General features: G+C 34.8%; 1 protein-coding gene, 1 long non-coding RNA gene and 1 other non-coding gene across 5 annotated transcripts in view; 2 read left to right on the top strand and 1 right to left on the bottom strand.

Moving 5' to 3' along the window:
- PTPRQ (protein tyrosine phosphatase receptor type Q) overlaps window positions 1-20,176 on the top strand; it is a 200,353-nt gene that overhangs the window by 119,056 nt on the left and 61,121 nt on the right. Inside the window, exons 27-31 of the mRNA XM_035002069.1 lie at window positions 3,931-4,052; window positions 9,758-9,944; window positions 13,072-13,316; window positions 16,142-16,208; window positions 19,979-20,137. Of these exons, the coding sequence (XP_034857960.1) occupies window positions 3,931-4,052; window positions 9,758-9,944; window positions 13,072-13,316; window positions 16,142-16,208; window positions 19,979-20,137 (780 nt within the window). The remainder of the gene's footprint in view (window positions 1-3,930; window positions 4,053-9,757; window positions 9,945-13,071; window positions 13,317-16,141; window positions 16,209-19,978; window positions 20,138-20,176) is intronic.
- LOC118008528 overlaps window positions 1-20,176 on the bottom strand; it is a 150,915-nt gene that overhangs the window by 79,974 nt on the left and 50,765 nt on the right. The gene's annotated exons all lie outside the window — the stretch shown is intronic.
- On the top strand, window positions 4,443-4,549 carry LOC118009064. The gene has a single exon (XR_004678799.1). It is a non-coding gene; the product is annotated as a U6 spliceosomal RNA (small nuclear RNA).

Here is a 20,176-nt window from a genome sequence, read left to right as displayed (position 1 = left end):
TGTCATGGTACATATCACTTCTTAACATAGTATGTAATTTACTTACATATTAGTATTAACTTACCTCAATTTTTATAATATATATTATTTATCTCCCTCCACTAAAATAGAGGTTCTATGATCTTTATCTCTTTGGTTTTCTTCTCCACCAGCAGCACTTCAAAAATGCCCACATGTAGTAGGTGTTCAATAAATAGTTGAGTGAAGAAGAGCAGTTATATTCTAGAAACTCTATATGGATAGGTCTACAACTACGTCCATCACTTCTATAATCTTTATGTCTTCCCAGTGTCTGGCACACAGAAGGTGCTCAATCAATATTTGCTGGTTGGATAAACATATAAATTTCATCTAAAAGCCAACAGAACATTTGGGTATAGCTAAAGAGAAGGGGAGCCTAAAATATTTTCTTAAAGTGGTATACTTTAAGTTTGTGGCCTGTCAGAAAATTGTTCTATTCCACAATGGCTCTTACAGAGCTAGAAGGCAGGTTTTGCAAAAAAGATTAATTAATGTTAAATAATAAAAACATTAATTATTAATTAATTAGTAGATGTCTTAATAAATTTGTACTTCTAGCCCATCCCCATTTATAGAGTCAAAGGCAGCAGAAGATAGGCCATTAAAAGCTACAAACCATCTTATATTTTTCAAAGCAGATTTCTCCGTGAGAAGAGTGTACAGTAATGATCAGTAATGGTGTACCTGGTCCTGAAGCCTATCCACTCCTCATTTAACATTCTGCATATAGAGATTCAGAGATACTATTTGTTATTTTGTAACTTGGTAAGGTGGGCATAACATTTCTAAGGAACTCCAGTTTGAGAAGGAAAGAGGGTTGCCACTCTTGAATATGAAGTGCGTTATTCTGCTAGGGCATCCAAAAGCAATTAATTATGCTGGTGTCAGGAGATCTCTCATAGCTCTCATTTATTATATGTAATTATCTAAATGAATTGTGCTACAATTTGAGACACTTTTCATAAATCTAGGATCATAAAATTAGAAGTAATAAAGACTGAAGATGTTAGGATATGCAGGTGTGTTTAAGTGCTGGGATTCCATGATCTCTCCACATTAGTTACCAGAGAAATCATGTACCCAATTCTGTCATCATTATTAGCACTTCTCAGCTCATCAAACCTCTGAATCCTGAAGTATCCCCTCTTCACTGTCTTTCCTGAATGCCTTCCTGGGCCATACTGACTAGATCTCTGAGTCAATGTCCAGAATATTGCACAAGGGTTAGAAAAGGTATACATAGGAAAGATATGTTTGATATCTCGAAGGCATTTTCCCACAGAAACTTCCTTATACACAATTGCTAGATTCCTCTGTTGTTACATCTGAATATTGTTTTGAAATATTTTAATGCTACTATTAAAATGTATTTTTATGGGCTGAGTTGAGGACCTAAATTCCACCCATAACATCTCTCTTGGAAACGTACTCTAAGTGCCAATAACACATTCATAGTTTAAAAATTGTCACTGCTATTAACATTTTAAATAACTATCTGGTACTGAAATAAACCTTTGTCTCTCTTCAGATCATGTGACTCACTTGAACCAGATATGCTTGCTGTATTTATGCTATCTCGATTTGTAAAGAATCATATGAAAATTTTAAAAAATTCTTTCCCATCCTGGCCCTGTCTTCCTAGTTCTAGGTTTATCTTTCAAATTATCAGGTAGGCATTCTCAATTCTTGTGAGTGTCTCAGACTCAATGAGTACAAATCCAAAATTATTATCTCCTTCCAAAGTCTTAACCGTACTAAAATCAGTATCTGCTCCTAAATATGCTGTTGGTATGAATTCTATTAACATTCTCCTGGTGTTAACACATGAATTAGCTTTTGCTACATCCTCTATGTCAGTTTTTACCCACATATAATCAGCCTCAAGTTTTTTTTTTAATTAAATTTTCTAAATGACTCTAGGATTCATCCCCTCCTATCCAATCCTAGTGTCACTAATCTAATTTAGGATCTCATCATATCTTATCTGGCTTTTTGGAAATAGCCTCCCTGGACTCCATGCTTCAGAGCACTTATCTATTCTATAACTACTGGAGTTTTCTTCCTAAATCCTTAGAAAAATAACTCCTTTTTCAAAAACTTGCAGTGGCATTCTATTATTTAAAGAATAAGCTTCAAATACTTTAGCATAATAACCTAACTTAGTTCCCAAAGCCCATTTGAGGCGTGTTCCTTACCCTATGAACATGGGTCTCTCTGTGATATCTGTATTCCTTGAATTTAGGGATTCTGAATCTTTTTTGTATCATGGATTCCTTTGGCAGTCTGATGAAGTGTGTGGACTCCTTCCTAGGACAATATTTTTGAATGTATAAAATAATAAACATAAGATTACCAAGGAAAACACTTCTACAGTGATAAAATTCTATCTGTCTGTGGACCCTGCTGTTTGTGTCTTTGTGGTTTTGCTTGTGATCCTCTTAGCAAAGAAGTGCCCCTAACCCTACTCCTCTGATTATTGAAATCCTTCTCATCTTTCAAAGCCTATTCAGTTCCCATCTACTCTGTGCAACTTTACCTAGACTCCCTGCCCCGTCTGTATTCACCACTTTGCCCTTTGCCCACTCACAGTAGATTCTTTGTATTTCTAATTAGTCCTTACCTTAACTTAGCCTTTTCTTATAGTATATTGTGCTAATTGACAATGATGGGCCAAATAGTAAACCAACTGGCCCCTGCACACATTTTGAATTCATGATTCTTTTAAAACACTATGATATATGCATATGAGGAGGAAGCTGAGGTCCAGAAATTTTGTTTGACCAAGCTAGTACAATTTGTTGCTCTTATAAATTATTTGAGGAAAGGAATATTTTAATAATCTTTTTCTTTATACCTTCTCAGGATCTGTGGAATAATATTTATTCAGCAGTGTTTCCTCAAGTGGATTTAAAAATTAGAAAAACTGGAAAATTCTTATCTCCCAGTATTTAATGCCCCTCGAATTGACTAGGGGCCATAGGAGGACAGAGATATGCATAACAGTGTTCCTAGTTCAATGTATGTCAAATCAACGGTGACTAAATCCTTCTTAACATACTAAAAACTCTTCTAATTTCTAGCAGTTTCACAAATTGAAAATTCACACAAGGGTTTTCAGCAGTCAGTTCCCTAAAATATTATCTCTTGTTTCACACCCTTGATAAAAAACAACAGTAATAAAAATAGGACAAATTAAAGTTGTGTGGAATAATAATGAATTCAGGAAACATTTACATTTGTGATAACATCAGTTGTATAACCTATTTCCTATGTTACTCCCTCTGTGAAAACAACAAAAGCAACCCAATTTTAAATATAATTCCCTTGTTCCAGTTTCACTTTTTTTGTAGTCAAACATGTTTCTACAGGTCTTCCTAAAACAACATTATTAGACAATCTATTTTTAAATAAAAGCACTTACTAAAAAAGATTTATTTTGCAACAGTAATAATTTCAAAATATTACATTTAAAAATCATACATTTATGATTATTAATTTCTCATGTGGAAGTTTCTTTTTTTTTAAGATTTTATTTATTTATTTGAGAGAGAGAGAGAATGAGAGACAGAGAGCATGAGAGGGAAGAGGGCAGAAGGGGAAGCAGACCCGCCGCTGAGCAGGGAGCCTGATGTGGGACTCGATCCCGGGACTCCAGGATTATGACCTGAGCCGAAGGCAGTCACCTAACCAACTGAGCCACCCAGGCGCCTGGAAGTTTCTTATATGTAGTAATTATTTTGAAAGGAATTACATCTTTTGATTTGCCAATGCCTTTAGCATGCTGTGAACTATAAATTAATGTATAATTAATTCATTATCACTATCCTTTTCTCATGGCCTTTTCTATTATTGTATTGTAGCAAAGACTAACTCAGATGTCCCAGGGTAACTGATTTTCTATTTTCACAGCTCCAGATGGTCCTCCTGAAAGTGTGTATGTAGTAGCAACATCACCTTTTAGCATCAACATCAGCTGGAGTGAACCTGCTACCATTACTGGACCAACATTCTATCTGATCGATGTCAAATCGGTAAGGTGTATCTTACCTTATGCAAAAGACGGTGTAGAGAGTGATTAAGAATACACATTTTGGGAACCAGACTATTTGAATTTTAATCCTAGTTCTGTTAGACCTCAGGCAACTTATTTAACCTATATGTGTTTCATTATCCACATCTGTAAGGTAAAGATTAATAATAGTACCCAGGGTACAGAAATTTTGTGAAGACTAAATTAGAAAATATGCATAAAGAACTTTAAACATTGCCTGAGTAAGGCTCAGTAAATGTAAGTAAGGCTCAATAAATGTAAGTAAAGTATTATTAGCATGATTGTCATATTTATCCCCAGGGTATAAATAATGTATGTAAACAAGTGGTTAAATTGATAATAATACACTGGTTTAAAATACAGTGAAAAAGTACTTACTTCAGCAGCATATATACTAAAATTGGAAAGATACATAGAAGATTAGCATGGCCCCTGCACAAGGATGACACTCAAATTCATGAAGCATTTCATATTTATTTTTTTTTTTTATTTATTTTTTTAAAGATTTTATTTTTTATTTTTTTGAGACAGAGAATGAGAGAGAGCATGAGAGGGAGGAGGGTCAGAGGGAGAAGCAGACTCCCCGCCGAGCAGGGAGCCCGATGCGGGACTCGATCCCGGGACTCCAGGATCATGACCTGAGCCGAAGGCAGTCGCTTAACCAACTGAGCCACCCAGGCGCCCAGCATTTCATATTTAAAAACAATAATAACAATACAGTAAGAAAAAAACCTCATAATAAAAAAGGTGAAGGGAGAAGGCATTAGAAGAAATAGCTCCCAAATAAAGTAATATCAGAGCTTAATTGTGAAAAACACCTGAAGCAGACCATGAGAGAGAAATGGTACTAAGAGTGTGAGAAGTAAGATTCATTCAAGAAAAAGCAAGTAGTTCAGGAATCCTTGGTCAAAGCATTCAAGAAAAGTGCTGAGAGAAGCTAGATTAGAAGGCCAACGGTCTAACATGTAATGGAATTTGAGTTTTATGATAAGGCCAGTGGGGTGTCAATTGAGGAATTAAAGCAGTGTTGGGATAGAGATTTCTATCTTATAGGATCAGCTTGGTTGCAGTGCTGAGGATAGAGCAGTCTTAGTGCAAAATTTGGCAAGGGGACGGGACACTATAAGAATAACTGGGTAAGAAAAGATAAGGACAGAGAAAATGTAGTGAGGGAATGGAATGGAAAATAATTTACATCTACAGAATTTGGTGGGAAAAAATCAGTGGATGGTGAGTGAAAGGAATAATCAAGGATGACTTTTAGATACAGGATTTGGAAAATTGTGAGGAGAAATAGATTTGTAAAGGAAGGGAATCAATTCAGTATTAGATGCACTGAGTTTGAGATGCCCAGGAGTCCTCCAGGTGAAGATACTCCCTTAGCACTATTATATATAGATCTGGAGCTTAGGAGAGGAGATCTGAATTTGCAGATTTGGGAAGTGTTGGTATTTAGATGATAGTTGAAATGATAGGAAGGGATGAGATTAAATATGGGACATGTAGCCTAAGAACCTCTTCTGTAAGAACTAACCTGAGGATTGAATCCTGGGGAATCCAAACATTTAAACAAGAGGCCATCGAAAGCACCAGACTGGAGTAGCCATCCAGACAGAAGGAAACCCAAACATGAGAGTCAAGCCTTTCACCTTAAGCAAGGTGCTTAACAATGTAAATAATGCAGAGTTGTTAGCTAGGATTAGGATTGGAAAAACCTTGTGAGTGCCCTGTTTAGGTTTTACTGGGCCTGATGACCACTCTCTTCTCGTGGCATCTAATGCATTGAGTCATTTATGGTGAATTCTCCTGCTTCCTTGATGTCTCTACCTACCTTTTGTTTAATGTTTATAATTTTATTATGTCTTTATGTTATTTCTAAAATGGAAGTGCTTCTATCTCAAAAGACCTGTCATGATTAAAAGAAAATTTAAGGGATTATTGGTGCATTTGTACTCCTATTCAGTCTTCTGTTTATGTTCCTTTTTAGAGCATATTTGTGAAGACTTAGTTTGCAATTAGCCAAAAGTAATCAACACACATGACAAATGCTCTGGGAATATGTATTAAAAGCAAATCACAAAATGATAATGCTCTGTTCTGTCAAAGACACCTTATTAATGAAAATAGTTCTCTCTTGAAATTTGAGCTTAAAGGAAGGGAAAATAAAATATTTTTAAAAATGATTTATAACCTCATTTCCTTAATATTCTTACTGAGTTTAAAAATAAGCAAGGGAAAGAGAGAAGAATGACTAACATGGTAATTGCTTACTTTATATCAGTTACACAGTACCCTCTCCATAGCTTTACCTTATCTTATCTAACATTTTACTGTAAATATATTATCTTCATTTTGAATAAAGGGGAGTTGAGGCACAGAGATGATAGCTTCTCAAATAGTTAAGACCTGGCTATAGCCAGTAGACGGTGGTGTGATATGAGAAAGGAAAAACCACCAAGTAGCAAATAAAATTTGCCAAGTTGAAATATATGCTCATCCAAACCTTTCAGTTCAAAGATAACAAGAATTCAAATAGATTGTAGTACTTTGTAGTTTCCCCGGGTTCTTGGAACAAGGCTGTCATTTAGTTCCTTCTTTCCTTTATTCATTCGACACATGGTTTTAAATGCATCCAACATGCCAGCATTGTGCTAGGTGTTGGATACCTAGAACAAGTCTGATGTGGTCATTGTCTTTATAGAGCTTATCTGCAGCTCATTTCATGGATATATAATTATCTACCTTCAAGAATGATCGGATCCTAGGCCAGGGAAGAACACATGTCATTGAATTTAGGACTTACGCTGTGAGCCTGGCCTTTGCTAAATCCTAGTCACAGGGACATAAAACTTTTTTTCCTAAAAGACTCAAGTTAAGCAAAACTTGACAGTCTTAAAGATATATGGGCACAGATATCACCCTGGATGATACTACCAGAAATTCATGCATTTTGTAGTCCTTTGTTCATCGTTCCCTTCATTTTTTTCAAAATAACAAACATTTATTGTTTCTGTTCACCAAAAAAGGATGCAAAACATAAGTAACTCACACTCTTATGGGAGACACCAGAATATAAACAGGTAAATATAGAATGTGAGCTATGCAGTTTTTTTTGAATATAAACTAGCAAAGTAATTAAAATTCCTGTTACGAGGGGCATACGATACAATGGAGACTTTACAGAGCAGGTTAAATTGGCTGTGGGACTTGAGGAATGAATAAAGGTGTGCGTGGGGGGGAAGGGGGCAAGTGGGGTAGGAAAAGGAGAGAAAATAGAATCAAAGTCGAGTTGCTGACATTGCCTATAAAACTACCATACTGCAAAAATAATGGGACACATTTCATAATAATAATAGATGATCAAATATAATATGAGCAAATAAGCTTGAAATTGATGGAAGGGAAATAATGAATCAAAAAGGTCTGAGGTTTCATTCCTGGGTGTGTGGACAAACAATGATTAACAATAATGACGACAGAGTAGATTTAGTGAAGAAAGATAAATGAATTTTGATACATTCTGTATTTGAGGACCCAAAATTCTTTTTGGATTTTATTAAATACGTTTTTAAGATACAGTAGATCACAGGCACGTTATGTCATATTTTTACTACTCAATATTAGGTATGTACTATTTTAATGGAAGACATTAAAATAATTTAATTTTACTTTATAAGATCAGGCCCAGTGTAGTAGTGTAGAGAGCTCTGGATTCTTGAAAGACTTGAGAGCAAATTCTATCTCAGCTACTAAATAACTATGGAATGTTGAGGAATTCACCTCAACTCTATAAAATCAGAATCCAAAGAGGTATAGAGGTCAGTCAAGTAACATAAACTTCACCCAGTTGGGTGAAGCAGTGATGAATTGGACACTCATGCCCCATTGTAGAAGTCAACTATCACTCATCTCTAGATAATTATTACCCAGCATGAATATAATCCTAGTCTTAAGGAAAATTTAAAAAGCTAGATTTTTATGTGATGTTTAAATGCTGACATCTAACTGAATCACACACACTTTCTACCAGTGAGAACATGCACTTGATCAATAGTATTCCTATGCTGATTTGTTTTTCTGCCACTTTAGAGAAAGGAGGCAACTGCCTTCAATGCTCTAAGGTGGGAACAATCTATTTGACTTTGCAGGGCGTATGGTATTTATCAGCCTTTTGCTGTGTTTCTCATAGAAACATCTTTCAGTTCAAAAAGTTCTTAGAAAAGAGCATTTGAAGACTATTTTGAACAAGAAACCTTTCAAAGGTACAAGGGAGGGTCAAGTTGAAAATGAGCTTAGTACTGTGAACAGTGTATACAATCTGGTTTTAAGTGTTTCAATTCAGATACTAGGGAGTAGCATGCATTGTAGGATTTCAAATTTTCTGATGTTAATCTCAGGAAAAACCCTTCTTTGTATTGCTAGAAACTTTAGCTATGTTTAATCCCTTCAGTGAATAGGCCAGACTCTTCATCAAAGGCACACTTTGTTTGACACACTGTGTGACTATGTTTAATACACCTAAGGATGCTCATTTTTGCACATCTAATAATTATAACATCGACAATTAATTGAGTCCTTATCCAGTGCCATGCATAGTGCTAGATGGGAGTTTTTCAAACTACAATCATGACCAAAAATTTTTAAATGAGCTGGAATAAAATTTAAAAGAGAAGAAAATACCAAATGCATTTCAGAAAGAAGTTGCTTTTCTTTTTTTTTTAGGTTCTGTTAATCACCATACATTACATCATTAGTTTTTGATGCAGTGTTCCATGATTCATTGTTTGCGTATAACACCCAGAACTCCATGCAGTACGTGCCCTTCTTAATACCCATCACCAGGCTATCCCCCCACCCCCCTCCCCTCTAGAACCCTCAGTTTGTTTCTCAGAGTCCATATTCTCTCATGGTTCGCAAATGACATATCAGATAAAGGGCTAGTATCCAAAATCTATAAAGAACTTATTAAACTCAACACCCAAAGAAGTTGCATTTCTGAAAATTGTTTTTAAGTTATAAAGAAGTGTATGTATGTATGTGTGTGTATATATATATATACACACATGTATGTATGTATACTCATATATATATATGAGTATAAATACACACATATCCTGAGTTATATTACAAAATGTGTTTCCTTTTTGTAGGTCATGGTCAAAAAAATATCAAAATCTCTGTGCCAGCTACTTCAGATCTATTTTTCTAAATCTCACCAAACACTATGAATAGATATTATTACTCTAGCTTTACATACACAGACAGTAAGACACAGAGAACATAAGTGATTTGTCAAACGCTACAGGAACTATTACATGACCAAGTTGGGATTTGAACCTTTAATGTTTGATTACCAAAACCTGTATTCTTTCTCCTATAAAATATCACAGTAGAAAGTAGAGTTTCATTGACACAGATAATACTTGCTTGTTCATTGGATGGGTTGATTGATTGTGGTTGGTTGGGTGATTTTTTTTTCTTTTACTTTCAGTTGTTGAAATAATTGCTTATAAGTAGACTGTTAAAGTGGCACTTTAGATTTCCCAGGACAATATGACTGCAAGAAAAAAATAATTTAAATCTTGGCTAGATAAATATACCACATGTAGCTTTGTAGTATTATGTTTTGGCGATTTGGATCTCAAGTGCGACTTCCTTTAATTACTAGCTATTTTTTTCCTATAGGTAGATAGTGATGAATTTAATATGTCCTTCATCAAGTCAAATGAGGAAAATAAGACCATAGAAATTAAAGATTTGAAAATATTCACAAGGTATTCTGTGGTGATCACAGCATTCACAGGAAACATAAGTGCTGCATATGTAGAAGGAAAGTCAAGTGCTGAAGTGATTGTTACCACTTTAGAATCAGGTAAGGCATATTTTCCATCACTGTTAAAAACTGATTGAGATTTAAGTGTCTTTCTTAGAATTTCTCACACCACCCCCTAAAAAGGGTATGTGTTACAAGAAATTTTTAAAGTGTATAAAATATAAAATTCAGTGATTCACCATAGCTGACAAAAGTGAAGTTTTCTATTTACATTTTTTAGGCAAAGTGGAATTATGTAGAATAATCAGTTCTTGGAAATAGAGAAACAAATTAGTTCATAATAATGTCCTAATTGTATTTTTTGTATTTATTTAAGCACTAACTATTTCAGAAATTTGAGTTACCTTGCCTAAGAGATGATTTTTCAAATGGTCTATGGTCAATAATACTTCATATAAAACCCCATTTTAATTATTTCTGTCCATGGTTTAAAATGCACATTAAAGTAATAATATTCTATCATTATATAATCTGGAACTCAAAATTAGAATCCAGGTCATGCTTACCATATCTGTTCTCCTCACCTAATCAAATGACATGTTTTATTATATAACCTATTTAATAAATGTCAGAATCCATACAGATTTCCTCAAGTTCCTACGAACAGGGTCTGAATGAATTAAGTTTGTAACCAATAGGAATTAAGTGTGGAAAGTCAGCTTCCCAGAACTTGCTTGCCCTATCCTCCTTCAGACTCCTGATGTTCTTTGCCACCAGATATATCTTTGGAAAGAGCACATGAAGGGATGTGTTGCTATAGTTTATTTGTTGCTATCTGTAAGGTAAGTATAGGAGGTAAAACATGTTTTTAGCTAGTCTTTTCATTATGTTATATACTCTATAAAGATAACATCTTATCCTCAGCACCCTAAAATTTCATTTGTTTCCATTTTGCTGCCACATATATCCCAGATATTTATTTTCTTATACTTTTTGCATTTCTCCCACATCCTACCTGTTAGGAAAGATGCTGCTGGATTTATTCTCACTCATACCATAAAGCACTGATTGTCAAATCTTAATGTGCTACCTCTCACAAAGATATCATGGTTAAATAAATTATTACTAAATCTCTAAGAGTAGAATTTTAGAGGTAAAACTAAAGATATTTGGAGAATAGGAAATGCTTTCCATCATTCAGAGAGTTATTTCACTTATCCAACCTTAAACCTTATCTGATTTTTAGAGAAAGTTCTTATTAAAAGAAAATATATTTTTATATCATAGAAATGTATAACAGCAAATATGAAAGTATGTGTTGAGCCAATTTAACTTTCACTTTAGCTATGAATTTTTCCAGTTAATATGTGATATTTGGCACTATAACGTGTTTATCTGTTTCTCTTTTTCTTTTTTTTTTTAAGATTTTATTTATTTATTTGACAGAGAGAGACACAGCGAGAGAGGGAACACAAGCAGGGGGAGAGGGAGAGACAGAAGCAGGCCTCCCACCAAGCAGGGAGCCCGATGCAGGGCTCGATGCAGGGCTCGATCCCAGGACCCTGGGATCATGACCTAAGCCGAAGGCAGACGCGTAACCGCTGAGCCACCCAGGCGCCCCTCTTTTTTTCTCCCTCTTGTTTATTTACTTTTTTTTTTGCTTGCAAGATAATAAATAATAAATAAAGATATTAAAGCTTGAGCATCTGAACCTTTGACAGCCAAATATTAGCAGCCTTCTTCATGGAAATTCCTTCACTTAGTATGGAAGATATCAAATATATCAAAATAGATATATTCATGTAATCAGTCATTTATGTAAAGAACATTAATTATGTAGTACAGTAAGAACTAGTTCCTATATTCATAAATTAATTTTATCCTCACATGTATCATTTTTTATGATAATTTACTGATACTTAACTTTTGTATATTAGGCTAATTTTTATTTATCAAAAATAAAATGGAATATCTAGAATATTTAAAGAACTCTCAAAACTCAACACTTAAAAAAAATCCAATTAAAAACTGGCAACAGACATGACTAGACATTTCATCACGGAGAAGATACAATGGGCAAATAAACTCATGATAAGATAGATTTTCAGCATCATTAGCTATTAAGGAAATGCAAATTAGAACCACAATGAGATATCACTATGCATCTCCTAGAACAGATAAAATAATAATTATAAAATAGTGATGATGCCAAATGCTGGCAAAGATACAGAGACTGAGCTCTCATACATTGTTAGTGGGAATGTAAAAGGGTGTAGCCACACTGAAAAATAGTTTGGCAGCCTTTTATAAAACTAAACATGCACTTAGAGCACATTACCTAGCAATCATATTCTTAGGCAATTATCACAGAGAATTAAAAATTTATGTTCACACAAACAGCTATAAATGAATGTTAATAGCAAGTTTATTAGTAGTAACAAAAAACTGGAAACAACCCAAATGTTTTTCTGTGATTAAACAAACTTAGGTGTATCCACAAAATGGAACACCACTCAGTAATAAAAAAAGAATGAACCATTGATACATACAACAACCCTGATGGAACTTAAGCATTATGCTATTGTTTTTCTTAAAGTGACAGAACTATGAAGGACAATGGTTAGTGTTGTGGGGATGCATAGAGTGCAAATATAAGAGGATAGCCGGGGAAGTTTCTTTATGGAAATTGAATAGTTTTATACTTTATTTCTGGTGATGATTGCAGGAATCTTTACATGGAATAAAATTGCATAGAACTGCACACACATTTATGAAAGCATGAAAAAATGGTGAAATCTGAATAAGATCTGTAATCTAACAGTATTGTACTAAGGTCAATATCCAGGTTTGATAATAAACTACAGTTAGGTAAGTTGTCACCACTGGTAAAACCTGGGGGAATGTTCTAGGGGACTGTATGTGCCACTTCTGCAAATTCCTGTGTGTCTATTATCTTTAAATAAGCAATACAAAAAGTCATGGAAATACATTCTATATAAAAGCAAATCCATGTGGAAGTCAAAATAAAAAAATAACCAAACTAACTGGATCACCATTATGATTTCTGTGACCTACATGTATCAGCCATTTTGTTTGTTTCCATAACATATATGGTTTAAATAATTTGTGTAACACATTTTATAAACAGAAATTTGACACAAATAAATTTTATATGGAGATTAAAAAGAACACAAATTTTAAAAAATTGTTTAATATTTCATTTTAGTCCCCGAGGATCCACCTAACAATATGACATTTCAGAAGATACCAGATGAAGTTACAAAATTTCAGTTAACATTTCTTCCTCCTTCTCAACCCAATGGAAATATCCAAGTATACCAAGCTTTAGTTTACCGAGAAGATGATCCTACTGCTGTCCAGATTCACAACCTCAGTATTATCCAGCAAACTGACACATCCGTCATTGCGATGTTAGAAGGACTAAAAGGTGGACATACATATAATATCAGTGTAAGCATTCATAGCATTTAATTATTCACCTATTTTACAAAGTCAGTTTACAAACTCAGCATTCAAAAATACTGCAGCTTAGATGCACACTAGATTTCTCATATCTTTTTGCGGGATTGTGTGAGACATGCCAACAGAAAATAACATTTAGAGAAATGAAATTGCTTATTTCCTATTATAATACAGCAAGCACTATGGAAATATGTAGGTAACAAAAAAGTTTTCACAACAATAGTAGAAATCCAGAAATAAAATAAAGGGGAAAGAAAATGCATGTTAAAAGCAAGAGAGTAGTGATATGTAAAGAGAGAATTCTACCTAAAGGGAAGCTGTTTATGTGTGATTAAAAATGGAAAATGGAAAAGCAAATTTCAAAGGCAAAGGGCAGAAGTAACTATTTACATGTTTGAAATTCACATGCCTTTCACCTAATAATTACTAAAGCTAAACATTTTACATCCTAATTCTAAATTATCCATGTGTGTTTATATACATGCAGACATATACACAATTTATTTCAAAAATGCTTTTTTTGTAGTATGTCTTAAAATTTTCAAATAGAATTATATGGGTCAGAATATCATCTTTTAAGCAATATAGAGTTCACCCCAACTTCAGGTAGCTTAGTAATTAATTTTCCTACCAGTTCTTTATGATTATTGTGTAAGATCAGAACTCTGTTATTAAAATTTGTATTCATATATACATATGTTTTTCTCTATATTATATCTATATATCTACATATCTTCATTTCTTCCTTCACTCACTATATATCTTCACTCACTATATATATATATATATCTGTCCTGCTAGGATTCTTGTTGCACATCCCATTAAATGGACCACTATTGTGGAAGGTCTATTAGAATAGGGAGGGTGGTTAAGAGGATGAACTAGTCTGAGTTCAAATCCTGACTCTGCGATTTGTTTCTGGGCAGTTGCCTCAAATCTGTACCTCAGTTTTTTTATCTAAAAAAACAGTAAATTCTGCTCCTGAAACTAATATTACACTGTATGTTAACCAACTGGAATTTAAATAAAAACTTGAAACAAAAAAAAAAAAGAAAAAAGGAAAAACAGTAATAGGAATAATGACTTCTTTATAGGATTTTTGTAAGGATTAAAGAATTATGGTTATGGGAAGTTGTGAGTGCTCCAGAGGAAACAAGAGGAAAAAATAGGAAACAAAGTAGAACTAATTCATAATTTAAAGAACAGTAAAAAAAATTCTCTAACTTACTGTTGAGAAAATGCAATTTGTAGCACCTCAACACCTGGGAGTTTATTAGAAATATATAATTTTCACATCCATCCCAACCTACTGAATCAAAACCTGCATATCTTCATTCAGCAGGTTTACAAGTGACTTCTTTGTACAACACAATTTGAGTAGCTCAACTAGCTCTTCATTTATTATCTCCCTTAAATGTTAGGTTGTACCACAAAGAAGTAAAAATAACGAAGCACACCATAATATCACTTTCCATTTTTAATACTTTTTTAAAAGGTTTTATTTATTCATTTGAAAGAGAAAGAGAGTGAGCTCTAGTGGGGGGGGTGGGGCAGAGGGAGAGGGAGAAGCAGGCTCCCCACTGATCAGGGAGCCCCTACAGGGCTCAATCCCAGGACCCTGGGATCGTGACCTGAGCCTGAGCTGAAGGCAGATGCTTAACCAGCTGAGCCACCCAGGCTTCCCAATACTTCTTTTCTTAAATTTACAGACTCCAATAAATATTTCCTTTAGATATTTTTTAACCACATTTTTTAGGCTTAGTTTATTTACCATACCCACTGCATCATATATATTATTATAATTTTAATTCAGTAAAAACATTCCCAAAGTATCTATAGTGTGAAGTATAGAAAACAAGTTAATTAGTTCCAATAAACATATTCTGAATTGTGTTTGTGAATGAAACTGGGCAAGAATATAATCTTTGTTTTATAGAGCAAAATAAAGTAAATAAAGAAAGATTCTCTATCTACAGTTTCTTTAGCATAAAATGAATCGAAGGGATTCACATTTGTGTGAATCACCCTCTGTCTATACAAACAGAAATGTTTTATGTGTATATGCTGCATTACGCAGGTTATAGCGTCAGATACTTTGGGGCAGGGGTGAAGAAGGGCATAAAGGCCAGCTTTCAGAGGGATGATTTAATACAGGAAAACAAGGAGGTTGAAGGAATAGGATTTCATTTCAGAGAAGAGAAAAAAAGAGGGTCTTGAATATGGATTTAAAGAAAGCCAGAGTTACCTAGCTGCAGAGGGAAGGAGCAGATGTGAGAGTAGATGAAGGAGTGTAGACATAGTGGCTTTTGTGTGTCTGCTCCTCCTACGGGTTCACATTGAAACCACATCCTTTCCTGGTCGCTATGATAGGGCTGCTTAAGTCACCCAGCCTTTGTTCTCAGGACTTTGTACTTAAGATCAATTTTAAGAACTACTTTACTATTAATGTTCTTCCTACACATATTGTATTCATTTGAGTAAGTGCAAGGAAAATGTAATAAACAGGCTATATGCAGTTATTTTTAAAAGTAGAATCATTTTATTTTATTTTATTTTTAAAGATTTTATTTGACGCAGAGAGAGTGACAGCAAGAGAGGGAACACAAGCAGGGGGAGTGGGAGAGGGAGAAGCAGGCTTCCTGCGTAGCAGGGAGCCCGATGCGGGGCTCGATCCCAGGACCCCGGGATCATGACCTGAGCCAAAGTCAGATGCTTAACGACTGAGGCACACAGGTGCCCCAAAGTAGAATCATTTTAAAATCACATATGACCATAATAAAAATAGTAACAAGATGTTTCTCTTTTTCTTTTAGGTTTATGCAATTAATAGTGCTGGTGCAGGGCCAAAGGTTCAGATGAGAATAACCATGGACATTAAAGGTACATACATGAGCTGCCTTCCCGTGAAATACTGTTGTCTTAATCAAAGAGTAATTATAATTGAATTCTATTATTAGAGTTAAGAATGTAGTCAACCTTTTAAATGATGCATATGCAATAATAAGCATACATTAAGTAATAAAGCCTGCTTATTAAAGCTATACTTAAAATGTCTAATAATAATGCAAATTACCATCTTAAAGAGAATGCCCACCTGCTATTTATCTTATATTTCTTTCCCTCTAAATTTAAAGTTTTCTGAGACAAATTTTATAGTCTGTTATTATGTTTTGTAATTCTATTGAAAATTCATTGTTAAAAACACCCATGGCTAGAGTTTGACTAGTTATAATTAAATTCCTTGACTGATCTTTATCTCGAAAGTAAAATTCTTTTTAGCTAATCAGATAGTGTTTACTGAACTACCATATATTCAACTTTATGATTCTGACTATAAAGTAGATCTATCAATTCATTATTCTGACAGGTATTGTGTATAGAAAATATAATTAAAATTGAAGGCTGCCTTGCTCACACAAAACAATCCATGAAAACCAAAAAAGATTGTTAAGAAGAATTTAGGGCTAGCCAGTCATTCGGGATACTTCCTCTTCCTGACTGAAAACATATATCCAATTGTGCTATCTCTCTAAAAATCTATAATAAAACCTGCAGAGAGATTAAAAAACTGAAGCGTTTGGACCTTTAGTAGAACACTTCTCTTTCTGAAGCAAAAAGTAACTTTTCTTAGTCTTTGGTAAGCACAGCAGAGCAGAGTGATCAAATGTGCTAGCTCTAGACTGAGTCTAGGGTCAAACTGCTGAGATTGAACCTGGATTGGCCACTTGATATCTGCTTGACGTTAGGCAAGTGTCTTAACCTCTGTAAGCTTGTAAAATGCAGATAATGCTAGTTCCTACCTCCCAGATTGTTGTGAAGATTAAAAGAGATAATCTTTGAAAAACCCTTAGGACAGTGCCTGGAAACTAGTATTATTAAGAATAAGAAATATTCACTGTAAGATGAAGCTGGTAAGTTTTATCTTTTCATCAATGGTAGTTTATATAATTGTAATATTATTTAAAAGTATTAAGAGTTGCTTTCAATTCCAAACTACTTGGAATGTGCAAATGCATAAGCTCTTCAGAAACATCAGCTGTTTTACCAAATGACTTCATCAAGAAGAACTTATGTCATACCATCTTAATTTCTTTTTGTTATTCAGTGGCAGACAGGTAAGTGTGCAGGTAACAATAGATGCATTATATTAATTCTTTTTTTTTAAAGATTTTATTTATTTATTTGAGACAGAGAGAATGAGAGAGCATGAGAGGGAGGAGGGTCAGAGGGAGAAGCAGACCCCCCGCTGAGCAGGGAGCCCGATGCGGGACTCGATCCTGGGACTCCAGGATCATGACCTGAGCCGAAGGCAGTCGCTTAACCAACTGAGCCACCCAGGCGCCCTGCATTATATTAATTCTTTAGCAAAACTTGTTATGTCTATTGCTTTGATCAACCCCAGGTAGAGATGGTTAGTTCTGACTTTCCACTCCTTAGAGAGGACAGATAGACTCATAATCAGTTGTCTAGAAAAAAATATGTGAGTACTGTTGGCAGTGGTGAGGTGCCAGAGAAATACTTTTCTCCAGTAATATGCATGATTGTTTTTGGTAACATGGAGTGACACTGAATTAATAGTAGTCTCATTAAATTTGCATTTGACACATAATATACACTTGGGTAATCATATCCAGTGCCAGATTCCTCTAAATGGAAACCTTTTCTTGGGGACTCCCCAGTGGCCTGGCCGAAAGTTTCTCAGAACTCCCCGAAATCTGAGGATCTTCTTGCTGAATGCTTCCTTTCTTCTTCTCTCACGCAGGTATTAGACCTGTGATCTGTGCTCTGAAGGCTCTTGCCACCTACTCCTGTTCCCTGTTCCTTGACTCTTCATGGATATTTCCTCCAATAAACTTCCTACACATCTAATATTATTATAGCCTTTACATCTCAGAGGAGTGAGCTAAAGGATCAAGCCAAAAAGATTGGATTCAAATCTTGATCTTTCCCTTTTACAGCTATGTGACATAAGGCCATTTCCTCATCTATAACATGGAAATGGTATTGCCAGTTTTATGGCATTATTGAGAGGCTTTTAAAAAAATTTAATAAATATGGAAATTGAAGTTTGATTAAGCAGCTTGCTGTGTTTCAAACAGCTGGTGTATATGCATATAGCAATGAGATGAGATGAAACAAGCAGAGCTCCTACAGTTACTGATTTTGGAGATACTTGTATGCATTGGCAGTAAAATGTGAATTATCGTGGCACTTTCAGAAATTATTCTGGTAATATCCATTAAAGTTAAAAATATGTATATCTTTTGTTCCAGAAACTCTGTTCTTGGAAATCTATTCCATAGAAACAAAAAGATTAGTACATAAGGCTAAATATACAAGGCTGGTTATGGCAGCACATGTTCAAAACCAAAAGGAAAAGTTCCTAGAATTCCCATTACTAGCTGAATGATTGAATAAATATGATGTTGTCACACCATGATATATACAACATAGTCGCTAAGAAGAATGAGTTAGCCCCATACTTGGTGACTTGGAAAGACTTATGTAAGTCATTTAAGTGAAAAAAGCAAAATGTGGAGTGATTATAATACATAATATAGCCCCATTAAAAAATCAAGCAGTGAGGGTGCCTGGGTGGCTCAGTTGGTTAAGCGACTGCCTTCGGCTCAGGTCATGATCCTGGAGTCCCGGGATCGAGTCCCGCATCGGGCTCCCTGCTCGGCGGGGAGTCTGCTTCTCCCTCTGACCCTCCCCCGTCTCATGCTCTCTCTCTCTCTATCTCATTCTCTCTCTCAAATAAATTAAAAAAAAAAAACCAACAACTTTCTATTCAATCTTCTCTCAATTAGCCTCCCTTCAAATACACCTGTATGTTGCTGCCCAATTAATATTCTCATGGCCCCATTCAAACATTTTCAATGGTTCTCTACTATCTATCAAACTATAAAAATTTTACCATAGAAATGAAGACATTCCGGGGCGCCTGGCTGGCTCAGTTGGTTAAGCGACTGCCTTCGGCTCAGGTCATGATCCTGGAGTCCCGGGATCGAGTCCCGCATCGGGCTCCCTGCTCGGCGGGGAGTCTGCTTCTCCCTCAGACCCTCCTCCCTCTCATGCTCTCTGTCTCTCATTCTCTCTGTCTCAAATAAATAAATAAATAAAATCTTTAAAAAAAAATCAAGCAGTGAGAATAATCCATTATGTATGACTTTATGTATTTTATATGGTTGTGTGAACATGGGGAAAAATATAGGAGTATATCATCCAAATGTTTGGCATGGATAAACTGTGGGAGGGATGCTATTATGACTAGAATAGAAATTGATGAATCAGCTAAAGGAAGTAAAAGAAAAAACCCACTAAAATATTAGTATGATTTAATACACTTACAAAAATTATATGGTGTGAGAGCATATATAATTTGAATTTTTTAATATGTGAAGAGGAGTCAGACACCTAAAAATCACACCTGGGCCCCATTATCTCAAGCCAGTATGAAATACATAATTAAAGCATCAAGAGATAATAATTGCTAAACATCTGTTGTAGTCAAACAAAACTGTTTCATTTGTTACTTGTTTGTCATCATTTTATCTATAAATCACCTGCATGAAATGAGAATTTAAATTTTTTTTCTTCTCTTCAGAAACAAAAAATCAATTGCAGTGATATTTCTTCTTTGTTTAAAGCTCCAGCACGACCAAAATCCAAACCAACCCCTATTTATGATGCCACAGGAAAACTGCTTGTGACTTCAACAACAATTACAATCAGAATGCCAATATGTTACTACAATGATGATCATGGACCAATTAAAAATGTACAAGTGCTTGTAACAGAAGCAGGGGGTATCATCAACTGTCAATTTACCTTGTTAAATTGTAGAG

Source organism: Mirounga leonina, unplaced genomic scaffold (assembly GCF_011800145.1).
Source record: "Mirounga leonina isolate KUSES-001 unplaced genomic scaffold, KU_Mleo_1.0 Mir_126, whole genome shotgun sequence".
Taxonomy (NCBI): domain Eukaryota; kingdom Metazoa; phylum Chordata; class Mammalia; order Carnivora; family Phocidae; genus Mirounga; species Mirounga leonina.
Note: the sequence above shows the minus strand (reverse complement) of the source record. Positions and strands in the feature narration are given on the sequence as shown.